Source organism: Salvelinus alpinus, chromosome 16 (genome assembly GCF_045679555.1).
Source record: "Salvelinus alpinus chromosome 16, SLU_Salpinus.1, whole genome shotgun sequence".
Taxonomy (NCBI): Eukaryota; Metazoa; Chordata; class Actinopteri; order Salmoniformes; family Salmonidae; genus Salvelinus; species Salvelinus alpinus.
In genome coordinates, this window is record NC_092101.1 from 25329705 (window position 1) to 25343755 (window position 14051).

Here is a 14051-nt window from a genome sequence, read left to right on the forward strand (position 1 = left end):
AAGGATGGACTGACGATGACATGTGTAGTATTACAGTAGCTGTTATTTGACTTAACTTATTTGTTATGCTTTGTTCATGGTAGACTTCTTCATGTGTTATTTTTGCATGAACGTTGACATTCATTGGGATGAATCTTGTCTTCGAGGCAGCGCTGAGCGATTTCCACTACAAGCGCTCGAGGCAAAGTCAAGATTGTCTATATTATATCGTACAAATTATTAGATTTTTTTTTTAAATCACTTTTTGGTCTTAATTTAAGGCTAGGGTTAGGCATAAGGTTAGCAGTGTGGTTAGGGTTATGTTTAAAATCAGATTTTATTACATTGTGGCTGTGCCAGCTAGTGACTACCCTTCAGAGCTGCCTCCAGTACATCAATCATACCAATAAATGACAACCTGCATATTGCAATGTACGTCATTTGTTTTGCTTATTATTTGAGGGTTTAAGTGATATTTTCTTAATTGCAGGGTTATGTAATGCTGTTGTGTCCATCTCAAGGATAAATGTGGATTTTGAAGGTAGTGGAACTGTCCCCAAAAGTTTCCTATGCCAATGTAATCCTTTGTCCATCATCATTATTGTCATCATTATAAGACATTTGCACTAGAGATTGTGTTTTTGATAACGTTTTTACAAATTTGTGATATAAAGGTCACTGGAATTCATAATAAGGATTTAATGATATTTTGTTAAAAAAATTGTACTTGACTTAACTTTTCAAAAGAAATGTAATGGCTATTTAGGAACACTTCATTCAGGGACTACAATATTAGCTGAGCTTTAAATTATGTACGTGCCTTTATTTGAAAATCATGAATGCTTTAAGAAAGGTTCTTCGGCTGATGTCAATAGTACATGTGTACATTGTTATTTTGCTTGAATAGAGGAATCTGTTTGATTTCGATACCAAAAATGAAGTGTGTGCTTTATAAAACCCTATTAGTTTAGGATTAATTCAACAACAGTAGGCCTACTACATTTTTAGTGGCATGAAAATAATGAGAAATTATAAAAAGCCAGTAGTCTCATTCCTTAAAATTGGTCAATTAATACTCTTCTGAGGACTTCTACAGAGGACCATTTCATAACTTCATTACAGGATTTGTATTCGTTTATTTTATCATTAAGAAGCGGACATTGTTCATGCATAGTAGCATATAAAATGCCCTTTATAACAGGCGAACAGGTGAATGTTTTTTTGTTACATGAAAAAAGGTTTTTATAAGGTAACAGCAACAAGCCTTTGGTATGAGTTATCTGGAAGCATGGTAAGTATGGACGTAGTTCCATCATTCACTGTAGTATGTAGTATGAAATGGCAGATTGTTATGCTCTTACTGTACCTCCAAATATAGTAGCTTTTAGTTGGACCATGAGCTTCAAAGAGGCTATATCAAATGTCTTCAATTGTACATTTATTTATGTGATGCTTTGTACAATCATATAATATTACACAAGTTAGATGTGTTGCATGATGTGTTACATGAAATACTGCATTGACTGGCATGAATATTGCATGTATTTGCACTAAGAGTCTTGATTGTGAGTTTACCAAGTCTTATATTGTTGTAAATTGTGATCATGTCTCTAGTCTCTTAAGTAATAGATATCAGGGTTTTGGCCACTTGAAATTCCTTTGGGATTTGTTTCTTTAAATATCTCTTAATATAGCTGGTCAAGCAGGAACTATCATGTATTGAATCCCCATGTCATTGGTATCATATGCAATAAATGCTACATTGGCATGATCTTGTTGTTCTTTTACAGTATTTTATATGTTAAAGAGTTTTAAAGACAGGGAAAATTACTGCCAAAAATTACTGCCATCATCAAGGGTGTTATAGGAAAATGGCAGTTTGAGGAAGTGCTTAGTTGTATTATTATGTAGGCTGTAGGTCTGTTTATCCAATGAAGGAATACATGGAATGGTTGACATCTACATGGAAATAGTTCAGCTTTAGTGTTATGCATTATTAACTGAATTCATTCATCACAGTTGTGAAATATTTTTCTTAACACTATACAATTCCTCAATTATTGGGAATTAATGGTTTGGTATTGGGAAAAGTCCATTGCGTCTATTGATAACTCCCTTGGTATGATATTACAAGTGTTTTAGTATGTTGTAAATATTCTATATGAAATGTGCTATAATTTACGCCCCTAGTCTAATAAAAGGGAGGTTTAAAAGTAACTTTCATGATCCGTTATCTTTCTGCTCATGTAATTGATGAAAACGGAATTAACCTATTAAGGTTTTTATGACAATTTGCAGCATAATTCAATGAAAGATCTCCAGAGACCACCGAAATGATCTCAAACTTCCCCCAAGCGAAGTTTCACTGTGTGAACCGAATATTAGATTATCCGGTATGGCGTCGCTGTCCATGGTATTGGAAGTGGTAAACTATGTAGCCTACCTAATTGATGTTATAATTTTAGGATTTTTACCCAGTGTATACACCACTAGACCGCCTTGGTAAACGTGATGTCGTATTCCTTAACAACGTGTCTCAATTATACCACAAAAAGGTGTCCTATTTACATACGGATGCGCCCGATAGCAAACATCCCACGCGCACGCGCTTACCACTGCTCTGATCCCATGTGCAGTGGATTTAGTACGGGTATGAGGACGACGACGAAATGATGGCGACCGCCGCAGAAGAAATATTTCAAAGTCCATGTCCCATTTCTGAGCGCTATGTCACGACTATGTCCATCAAAATTACGCGGAAAAACCAGGATAAACCCTGGAAATTGAGATTAATTTACCTGCAGTGCTGTGAGTATCAGGAAAAAAACAGCATTTGAATGGATGTTGAAAACCGCGACAGGATGTTTTCACGTGATAATTTCACCCCACGCCGACAGACAATTAACGTTAAATAGCATGAATGCACCTGGTCCATTTCACTAATTCAAACTTCACTTTGTACGCTCAGTCAAATAGGTTGTGGTAAATAGAGGAAAGCACTCGCTATAAACATACTGCTGGTCTGTGAAATCATCATGCCACTGCACAACCCTACTGGATGCTGATGCGCACTAGAGCTTGTTCCTGGCCATTTCAGTACGTTTTCGTGGCTCCTCATCATGCGTAGGCTAGCCTAGACGGACCATAACAAAGGCGATTCATAAAGCTCATAGGTTTTTCATTTTTACAGTCACTGTAGCTAAAACCTTAGAGATTAATATTAAACACACATGAAACACAATTTTACACACACTGAATGAGATTAGATTATTCCAATACCGCTAATTTCATTGTCATTAAACCTCCATTATGGTGGGTTTGGGAATGCAGCTCTTATTGTATTCAAGCTTCTTGTCTTTCAGGGAGTGTCCTTTTGAAGTCGCACTTACAACAGCTGAAAGTAAAAGGACATAAAAAGACTGATAACACATCATTTGTAGTTATAAACTACCATATGTGTGAATCCAAATTGTAGATGTGAGAATATTAAACAGGATGTGATGATGATGAAAAAGTAATAACAGTTTGATGAAAAGGACCCAAAATAATTTACACAAGTGTTGAATGGAATTTTTTCTAACGTGAAAATGTATGTTGTATATCCATCCGGTTGTAAGTTTTTATTTATTTATTGCAACAATAAGTTCTGCAAGCATTTCTGTAACTCGTCTGTTATGAGTTTCTAACCTGAGGTTTGCACAAGCCCATCTGGGGATTGAATAGCCCAGGGCAGGATGCACCAGCAGGTGCTGCTAGATGTAATGAATATACCTTTATCTACCGGGATCTGAAATATTTATGAATAACCTTGTGCACCATGTCAATAGATAGTCTATAACTGCTTGTTTATTTACAAGACACTAGGGTAGACAATTTGTAGTTTTGCCCCTTGCCTTATTGGACATGATAGTATGTTATGTTGGGTCAATCCCACCTATTGTTAAAGTAAATATGAAAGGAGTTTCATATTTCAATACTCTAAATACGAATGAAACGTTCATGTATTGATGTCAATGGCAGGTTTGCATGAAGAGTTATAAACATATAGGCTATCTCAAGTTAGGATTCGGTGTGTAACTTCTCTGTCTCACATTTTTCTAGATTTTATGTCAATTGCAACCATACTGGGAACTGGAATCTTAGGTGAGTTGTACTCAGGGTGGAACGTCTGCCTCAGTCATTGTTGCCACGGATGTTCAAGGCAGACCGCGGTACTGCAGGTATTGTTAGCAGAAAACAGGATCCTAATTATAGTAAATGGAAAAATGTCAAATTTCGTGGTCAATCTTCGTGTAAATAATTTTAAAAAACATTAGAGAATAATGGTACCAATAATTGCTTTTAAAACATCAGATGTATGTCAAACTAATTATTTGAAAATCACACACAGAAGAAGATAAAAGGATAATTAATGTGAGCCTGCAGTACCCCGGTTGGCCTTCAATTTGAGTTACTCATTGAGAGGGGGCACAACTGAGCTAGCCTGCAACGTCTCTTCCGGGAGTAGCTCAAACTACGCATGTTATGTCTCCATGAGACGCCATCTTAACTGACTTAATTTGGCTTCATTGTGCTATTGAGTCCTCACATAGGAATGAATGATGATAGATGGCTTTGTCCATTCTTATATACAGTCATTGGTTGTACCAGTCATATTCTATTTATGAACAAAACGTATTGTCTTTTGCGAAATTATTCATACAGCGGTTTATGACCTGTAGGGTATCAAATATATAAAAATCATATTCAAATCACATTTTATCACAGGAGGTTGGTGGCACCTTAATTGGGAAGGTATCAGTGGAATGGTATAAATACATCCAACACATGGTTTCCATGTGTTTTATGTCATTCCATTAACTCCGTTCCAGCCATTATTATGAGCCATCCTCCCCTCAGCAGCCTCCACTGAATTTGATATATCTAAATGAAAAATGATGATTTCAGTGATAAATTATAGACTGTTCATGATTACTTTTGTAACTATGTACTTTTATAACTGAAATTATGTACATTATATTGCAGGACTTCCTGTCACAATAGCACATGCAGGACTCATGCCTTTCCTGGTCTCCTTTATAATTGGTTTCTTTGTGCAGGTGAGTTTGATGTTGTTTAACTGGAACATAATGGCCATGTAAGTACTGTGTAAGCTTAGCACCATTGTACTATATGAGTGCTCCCGACTGGTGCAGCGGTCTAAGGGACTGCATCTCAGTGCAAGAGGCGTCACTACAGTCCCTGGTTCAAATCCAGGCTGTATCACATCCGGCCGTGATTGGGAGTCCCATAGTGTGGCGCACAATTGGCCCAGCATCGTCTGGGTTTGGCTGGGGTAGGCCGTCATTGTAAATAAGAATTTGTTCTTAACTGACTTGCCTATTTAAATAATGGTTAAATAAAAAAATATTTTAGGTCACATGGTACTGTATGACAGTTGTTTTTATTTTATTTTGATTACAAACTTTCATTCAATTGGATGCTCAATTTCAGGATGTGTTCATATGTTGTGATATATTGTTGTGCTGATGTTGTGTCATGATATTTATTTTGTACATCGCTCAAGTAGATATAAAACCTATTCTCAGGTCAGATAGAACGCTATCAGCCGAGACCATTTGTTGGCCTAGCAGTGGATGTTATTGTGGGTTTTAAGGGCATTGGGAGAGTGGATAATGGTTTATTTGTTGTGAGGAGGATGCACTTTCCTAGAATTCACAAGTAGTTCCCTTCATTTTTCTTGTCAGGCTCTCCTCATATACCTCTTTGTTGACCTGCTCCAGCGATGCCAAGTTGTCCAGATTGAGTCATTGAAGGTAAAGTCTATATCAAACACTGTTTTATTGTCATGGTTTTTTAAGTAAAGGATATTAAACCCTTGTTTTTTCAGACTACAGAGACAGAGCGAATTCTAATGCAAGACGTTGGATTGGAGGAGCCTGCTCTCACTAATACAGAGGAGGAAGAAGAGGAGGTGGAGGATGGGGAAGAAGCAGGTAAACCATTGCAAATGGTCACCCAAACAGTACAGATAGAGTGCCTTCAGAAAGTATTCACACCTCTTGACTTTTTCCACATTTTGTTTTGTTACAGCCTGAATTTAAAATGGATTCAATTGAGATGTTGTGTCACTGGCCTACACACAATACCCCATACTGTCAAAGTGGAAAATTAAAAGCTAAAATGTCTTTAGTCATTAAATATTCAACCCATTTGTTATGGCAAGCCGAAATAAGTTCATGAGTAAAAAATAAAATGTATGGCCGGACCTGAAAATATTTGTCTAGCAATGATCAACAACCAACTTGACAGAGCTTGAAGAATTGTAAAAAATAAACATTTGCAAATATTGTACAGTCCAGGTATGTGAAACTCTTAGAGACTTACCCAGAACGACTTGCAGGTGTAATCACTGCCAAAGGTGATTCTAACATGTATTGACTCATCCGGTTGAATACTATGTAATCAAGATATATTAGTGTTTTTATCTTCATATACAGTACCAGTCAAAAGTTTAAACACACCACTCATTCCAGGGCTTTTCTTTATTTTTTACAGTTTTCAACATTGTAGAATAACAGTGTAGACATCAAAACTATGAAAACACATATGGAATCATGTAGTAACCAAAAAAGTGTTAAACAAATCTAAATATATTTTATATTTGAGATTCATCAAAGTAGTCACCCTTTGCCTTGATGACAGCTTTGCACATTCTTGGCTACTATCAACCAGCTTCACCTGGAATGCTTTTCCAACAGTGTAGAAGGAGTTCCCAAATATGCTGAGCACTTGTTGGCTGCATTTCCTTCACTCTGCAGTCCAACTCATACCAAACCATCTCAATTAGGTTAATGTCGGGTGATTGTGGAGGCCAGGTCATCCGATGCAGCACTCCATCACTCTCCTTCTTGGTCAAATAGCCCTTACACAGCCTGGAGGTGTGTTGGGTCATTGTCCTGTTGAAAAACAAATGATAGTCCCACTAAGAGCAAACCAGATGGGATGGCGTATCGCTGCAGAATGCTGTGGTAGCCATGCTGGTTATGTGTGCCTTGAATTCTAAGTAAATCACTGACCTTGTCACCAGCAAAGCACCATCACACTTCCTCCTCCATGCATCACCGTGGGAACCACACATGCGGCGGTCATCCGTTCACCTACTCTGCGTCTCACAAAGACACGGCAGTTGGAACCAAAAATCTCAAATTTGGACTCATCAGAACAAAAGGATAGATTTCCACCGGTCTAATGTCCATTGCTTGTGTTTCTTGGCCCAAGCAAGTCTCTTCTTATTATTGTTGTCCTTTAGTAGTGGTTTCTTTGCAGCAATTCGACCATGGCTGATTCGCACAGTCTCCTCTGAACAGTTGATGTTGAGATGTGTCTGTTACTTGAACTCCTTGAAGCAATTATTTGAACTTATGCTCTGCAGCAGAGGTAACTCTGGGTCTTCCTTTCCTCTGGCGGTCCTCATGAGAGCCAGTTTGATCATAGCGCTTGATGTTTTTTGCGACTACACTTGACTGACCTTCATGTCTTAAAGTAATGATGGACTGTCGTTTCTCTTTGCTTATTTGAGCTGTTCTTGCCATAAAATGGACTTGGTCTTTTACCAAATAGGGCTTTCTGTATACCCCCCTACCTTGTCACGAAACAACTGATTGACAAAAAAACACATTAAGAAGGAAAGAAATTCCACAAATTAACTTTTAACAAGGCACACCTGTTAATTGAAATGCATTCCAAGTGACTGCCTTATGAAGCTGGTTGAGAGAATACCAAGAGTGTGCAAAGCTGTCATCAAGGCAATGGGTGGCTACTTCGAAGAATCTCAAATGTAAAATATATTTTGATTTGTTTAACACTTTTTTGGTTACTACATTATTCCATATGTGTTATTTCATAGTTTTGATGTCTTCACTATTATTCTACAATGTAGAAAATAGTAAAAATAAAGAAAAAACATTGAATGAGTAGGTGTATCCTAAACTTTGACTGGTACTGTATGTATATATAATTGATAAGTCCAAAAATGGATGTAGCAACTACAGATTGCCCCTTTAAGTTGATCAAAAGTGTGCGAGTTTGAAAAGGTATTCATTAGGCCTATGGACAAAAAAAATTGATCAGCATGAATTAGATGGAGCAATGAATGCCCCACTTTTGCTTCTATAGGCTGGGATCCGCACTGTGCAGCTGTTGCTAGAACGCATTTTTCACTGGCTGTCCACTGGTTTCAAAAACAATGATTGATAGGCAGCTTAAACTTCTTGAATTCAACCAATTTTGGGTTCAAATACACATTTAGATTTGTGAACAGCCATCCACAACAACCACAATCCGTAAGGCGCAAATAGCTATATGAGAGAGCAGCAGTGTTGTTCACATCAATGCTCTATGTAGATATCAATAATTACTGATATCCGTATCGTCGTAGACTACACCACTGCTGTCATCCTTACCTCCAAGTGTTTATTCAAGTTGGATAATCTTTGGATGCCGACAGCATTTGTACCATTGGAAGACATAGCTTGGACTGTAGCCTACAAAAGCCTATTCCTGCTCTTTTCCCACGATCCATTAAACCCATTTGGTGTGTCATCATAGTGGTCTCTGACTTGTGTTTAGACTCGCTCAGGTGGAACAAACTTAAACTTGCACCTTTTTTCATTGCTGATTTTAATGTCATTGAGAAAACAGAGAAGTGTCAAAGATATGTTTTTGAAAATCTCCCTTCTGATTTTAAAAGTAATATTTTCCTGGTAACTTAATGGATTACAGTTACTGTTTTTTGTAATCCGTTACTCTCCAACCCTGCCCACTTTGTAACATCATAAAATGTTGAAAAAGTAAAGGGGTCTGAATACTTTATGAAGGCACTGATGTAACATGTTTGACCTTTTTGTTGTGCTCAGTCTGAACATCCAGGAACCATCCACAGTTAGATAAAGGAGTTGATTTGCCCACATGTAGTGCTGCGTTGCATTCTGCTTTGTCAGTCATGTGCTTATCTCCAGGGGTTTCCGGACCTCACCATCACATAATGCTCGTTAATTGTGCCCAGCTGTTGGAAATTGGTGCGGATCCAGATTGTTTGATACTCTCCTTTGAGATTGCATTTCCGCTGTGAGGCCCAAATAACATTAGTGAAAATGACATTTTCACAAACAGTATTCTGCAAGTGGAGGAAAATCCTGACCTGCGTCATCATTAACCTCTCTTGGGTAGGGGGCAGTATTTTCACGTCCGGATGAAAAGCGTGCCCAGAGGAAACTGCCTGCTACTCAGGCCCAGATCCTAGGATATGCATATTATTAGTATATTTGGATAGAAAACACTCTGACGTTTCTAAAACTGTTTAAATGATGTCTGTGAGTATAACAGAACTCATATGGCAGGCAAAAACCTGAGAAAAAATCCAACCAGGAAGTGGGAAATCTGAGGTTTGTAGGTTTTCAACTCTTTGCTTATCCAAGATACAGTGGAAATTGTGTCATGTTGCACTTCCTAAGGCTTCCACTAGATGTCAACAGTCTTTAGAACCTTGTTTTATGCTTCTACTGTGAGGTGGGGGCGAATGAGAGGGGATTGAGTAAGGTCTGCCATGAGCTGACCATGCGCATGTGAGCGTTAGCTTGAGTTCCATTGCATATCTGAAGACAAAGGAATTCTCCGGTTGGAACATTTATTGAAGATTTATGTTAAAAACATCCTAAAGATTGATTCTATACTTCGTTTGACATGTTTCTACAGACTGTAATATGACTTTTCGTCTGAACTTTCGCATGGACTTGCCCGCGCATCGTGAGTTTAGATTGTGTACTGAACGCGAACAACAAGGAGGACGTTGGACATAAATGATGGACATTATCGAACAAAACAAACATTTATTGAACTGGGATTCCTGGTAGTGCATTCTGATGAAGATCATCAAAGGTAAGTGAATATTTATAATGCTATTTCTGACTTCTGTTGACTCCAACATGGCGGATATCTCTTTGGGTTGATTTGTCGTCTGAGCGCCGTACTCAGATTATTGCATGGTTTGCTTTTTCCGTAAAGTTTTTTTGAAATCTGACACAGCGGTTGCATTAAGGAGAAGTGGATCTAAAATTCCATGTATAACACTTGTATTTTCATCAACATTTATGATGACTATTTCTGTAAATTGATGTGGCTCTCTGCAAAATCACCGGATGTTTTGGAACTACTGAACATAACGCGCCAATGTAAACTCAGATTTTTGGATATAAATATGAACTTTACCGAACAAAACATACATGTATTGTGTAACATGAAGTCCTATGAGTGTCATCTGATGAAGATCATCAAAAGTTAGTGATTCATTTTATCTATATTTCTGCTTTTTGTGACTTCTCTTTGGCTGGAAAAATGGCTGTGTTTTTCTGTGACTTGGCTCTGACCTAACATAATCGTTTGGTCTGCTTTCGTCGTAAAGCCTATTTGAAATCGGACACTGTGGCTGGATTTACAACAACTGTATCTTTAAAATGGTGTAAAATACATGTATGTTTGAGGAATTTTAATTATGGGATTTCTGTTGTTTTGAATTTGGCGCCCTGCAGTTTCACTGGCTGTTGACGAGGTGAGACGCTACCGTCCCACATACCCTAGAGAGGTTAACCTACCTAGTAGGATAGCAGTTTTCTCTGATCCCAGATATTAGCTGAGATTCTCCCTTTAACAATCAGTCTAATAGTGTTAAATGTAACTGGTTCCCTAATTAATAGAGAATATATTTGTTTGTGTGCTTTTTTTGTCATTAGTTAGTGAGGAGATAGTGTGTACCACATGAAATGCCTGGGTCCCTGAAACAGATGGTGGCTGTATTGTTTTTGGTGTGAAATGCAGCAAGGAACATTAGCAGAGGGGATTAAGACGCAGGCAGGAATCCAAAAGCATCAGCGCTAACTAATCAGGGTAGGCCGGGGCCCCATGGAGGCAAACATTAAGTATTTTGGACAAGAGATGGAGGGAATAGTCAGCTAATGAAGATGAATGGAGGGATGGAAAGTGGCTGCCCTGTCAGAAAAAAAGTGTGTGGAACTTGAGGCTTGTTTATGAAAGCTTTTCAGAATCTCTGCTGCTTTCCAGGGTGAGGGAGGTGGCCCTATCTGTCCCTGACTACACCAGGGAAACATATCTACTGATGCACCTCTTTTTCTTAGTAATGGCCCCTGTATCTGTAATGATCTAAACTCAAAGGGGTCAAGTACTAATATTGTAGATCACTCCTCTCAAGGGATTTTATGATGAGTCTCTAAATATGTTTGCCAATCAAACTATTTTATGATCTTGGTAATGTCAATTATCTGGGTCAAAATCAATTATATTTTACACTCAACGAGGATAATCATTGCATTTTAGCTTTCTTTTTCTCTACCTTTTGTAATTTGAGCTTATTCATTGTGCTGGTAAGTGGAGCAATCTTTCCATCATATCACATGACCAAGGTGCCTTTCATGCTAGCCCTGCCATTATGGTCATAAAACGCTTGAAATTGATCACACATCCCTGTTAATACAGTTTTTAATAAAACTCTAATGCTAAATAATTGCTTTATTACTGTCACGTATGTGACCAGAGCAGTATTTCCTTTGGCTAGATGCTGCTTTAATTTATATGCCAGGTTGACAGTGTCATCTGATAGCTTTTGCAATGGCCTGATATTCCATGATTCCATTACGCGCTCATGGTCCTGGTATACAGGTTAGCTTGTTGGGATTTAATAAGAGAGCTATTAAAAAGATGGATTTCTGTGGGCAAAAAATGTGCAGCTGCTATCTGTTACATATTGTCTGGTTTAGAATGGATTCCAATAAGCACAACACAGATATCCCATTCATCACAGGAACATTGCATGATAAACATCAAAACAAATGCAAAACTGAAAATGTTCAAATGCTAGCAATTATCTCATTCGGGCCATGGTATAGAGAAGTTATAACACATCTCATTCGGGCTATGTTAAAGAGAAGGTATAACAGATCTCTGGATTTCATTGATAGAGAAAGGGGGATCAGTTATGTTATTGAGCTTCAAAATCATTACAAGTTTGTTGTTGTTCATTTCATCAGTGTACTTTCTCAGTTTTGACGTTTGGCCTGGTGAATTATTTACAAAGTCTTTATTGTTGGTTAGATTATGCTCTTTTTTTAGGGGGTAGATCAGCTTCAATATTGAAGATAGATTGTGGCTTCCATCAATGTAATTGTCTGCATAATTTCCAATCCCCCATAAACATTTTTGTAGAAACAGTACCAGTCAAAAGTTTGGACACCTACTTATTTTTTCTTTATTTTTACTATTTTCTACATTGTAGAATAATAGTGAGGACATCAAAACTATGACATAACACATATGGAATAATGTAGTAACCAAAAAAGTGTTAAACAAATCAAAATATATTTTATATTTGAGATTCTTCAAAGTAGCCACCCTTTGCCTTGATGATAGCTTTGCACACTCTTTGCATTCTCTCAACCAGCTTCTGAGGTAGTCACGTGGAATGCATTGTTAAAAGTTAATTTGTGGAATTTCTTTCCTTCTTATTGCATTTAAGCCAATCAGTTGTGATGTGACAAGGTAGGGGTGCTATACAGAAGATAGCCCTATTTGGTAAAAGACCAAGTCCATATTATGGCAAGAACAGCTCAAATAAGCAAAGAGAAACGACAGTCCATCATTACTTTAAGACATCATTACTTTCAGTCAATGGGTAAAATTTCAAGAACTTTGAACGTTTCTTCAAGTGCAATCGCAAAAACCATCAAGCGCTATGATGAAACTATTATGTTTAAAGGTATGACCCAGGTTCAGACAGTGTTGAAGAAACAAAAGTTTGTTCTTTAAACAAGGGCAGGCAAATGACAGGTCAAGGCAGGCAGGGGTCAATAATCCAGAGAGGGTGTAAGGTACTGGAACAGCAGGCGGGCTCAGGGTTAGGTCAGGCAGAGGTCTGTAATCCAGAGTAGTGGGGCAAAGGTACAGGACGACAGGCAGGTTCAAGGTCAGGGCAGGCAGAACAGTCAGAACCGGGAAACCTGAAAAACAGAAGCAAGGAACAAGCGAGAGCAGGGAAACAAAACGCTGGTAGGTTCTACGAACAAAACGAACTGGCAAAAGGCAAACAGAAAACAGGTAGAAATACACAGGGGATAATGGGGAAGATGGGCGAAACCTGGAGGAGGGTGGAGACAATCACAAAGACAGGTGAAACAGATCAGGGTGTGACAGAAACTGGCTCTCATGAGGACCGCCACTGGAAAGGAAGACCCAGAGTTACCTCTGCTGCAGAGGATAGGTTCATTAGAGTTACCAGCCTCATAAATCGGCAATTATTTGCACCTCAGATTGGAGCCCAAATAAATGCTTCACAGAGTTCAAGTAACAGACAAATTTCAACATCAACTGTTCAGAGGAGACTGCGTGAATCAGGCCTTCATGGTCGAATTGCTGCAAAAATGAGTACCTCATCAAGGCAAAGGGTGGCTACATTGAAGAATCTCAAATATAAAATATATTTTGAATTGTTTAACACTGTTTTGGTTACTACATGATTCCATATGTGTTATTTCATAGTTTTGATGTCTTCACAATTATTCTACAATGTAGAAAATAGTAAAAATAAAGAAAATCCTTTCATCTTAACCGCCATCGATAAGAAACAATACTGTGCAGCCGTATTCATTGACCTGGCCAAGGCTTTTGACTCTGTCAATCACCACATCCTCATCGGCAGACTCGACAGCCTTGGTTTCTCTAATGATTGCCTCGCCTGGTTCACCAACTACTTCTCTGATCGAGTTCAGTGTGTCAAATCGGAGGGTCTGTTGTCCGGGCCTCTGGCAGTCTCTGTGGGGGTGCCACAGGGTTCAATTCTTGGACCGACTCTCTTCTCTGTATACATCAATGATGTCGCTCTTGCTGCTGGTGAGTCTCTGATCCACCTCTACGCAGACGACACTATTCTGTATACTTCTGGCCCTTCTCTTGACACTGTGTTAACAACCCTCCAGGCGAGCTTCAATGCCATACAACTCTCCTTC

At 38.4% G+C, this 14051-nt stretch overlaps 1 protein-coding gene across 3 annotated transcripts in view; it reads left to right on the forward strand.

The window, feature by feature from the left end:
• Positions 1–2524: 2524 nt before the first annotated feature.
• The window catches only part of LOC139541194 (uncharacterized), a 106045-nt gene continuing 94518 nt past the window's right edge, over positions 2525–14051 (forward strand). Inside the window, exons 1-5 of one of the 3 annotated variants that reach the window (XM_071345572.1) lie at positions 2525–2787; positions 4081–4122; positions 5005–5078; positions 5727–5795; positions 5870–5975. In XM_071345572.1, the coding sequence (XP_071201673.1) occupies positions 2649–2787; positions 4081–4122; positions 5005–5078; positions 5727–5795; positions 5870–5975 (430 nt within the window). In that variant the 5' untranslated portion in view covers positions 2525–2648. The remainder of the gene's footprint in view (positions 2788–4080; positions 4123–5004; positions 5079–5726; positions 5796–5869; positions 5976–14051) is intronic. The other 2 variants (XM_071345570.1, XM_071345571.1) reach the window with 2 other exon arrangements.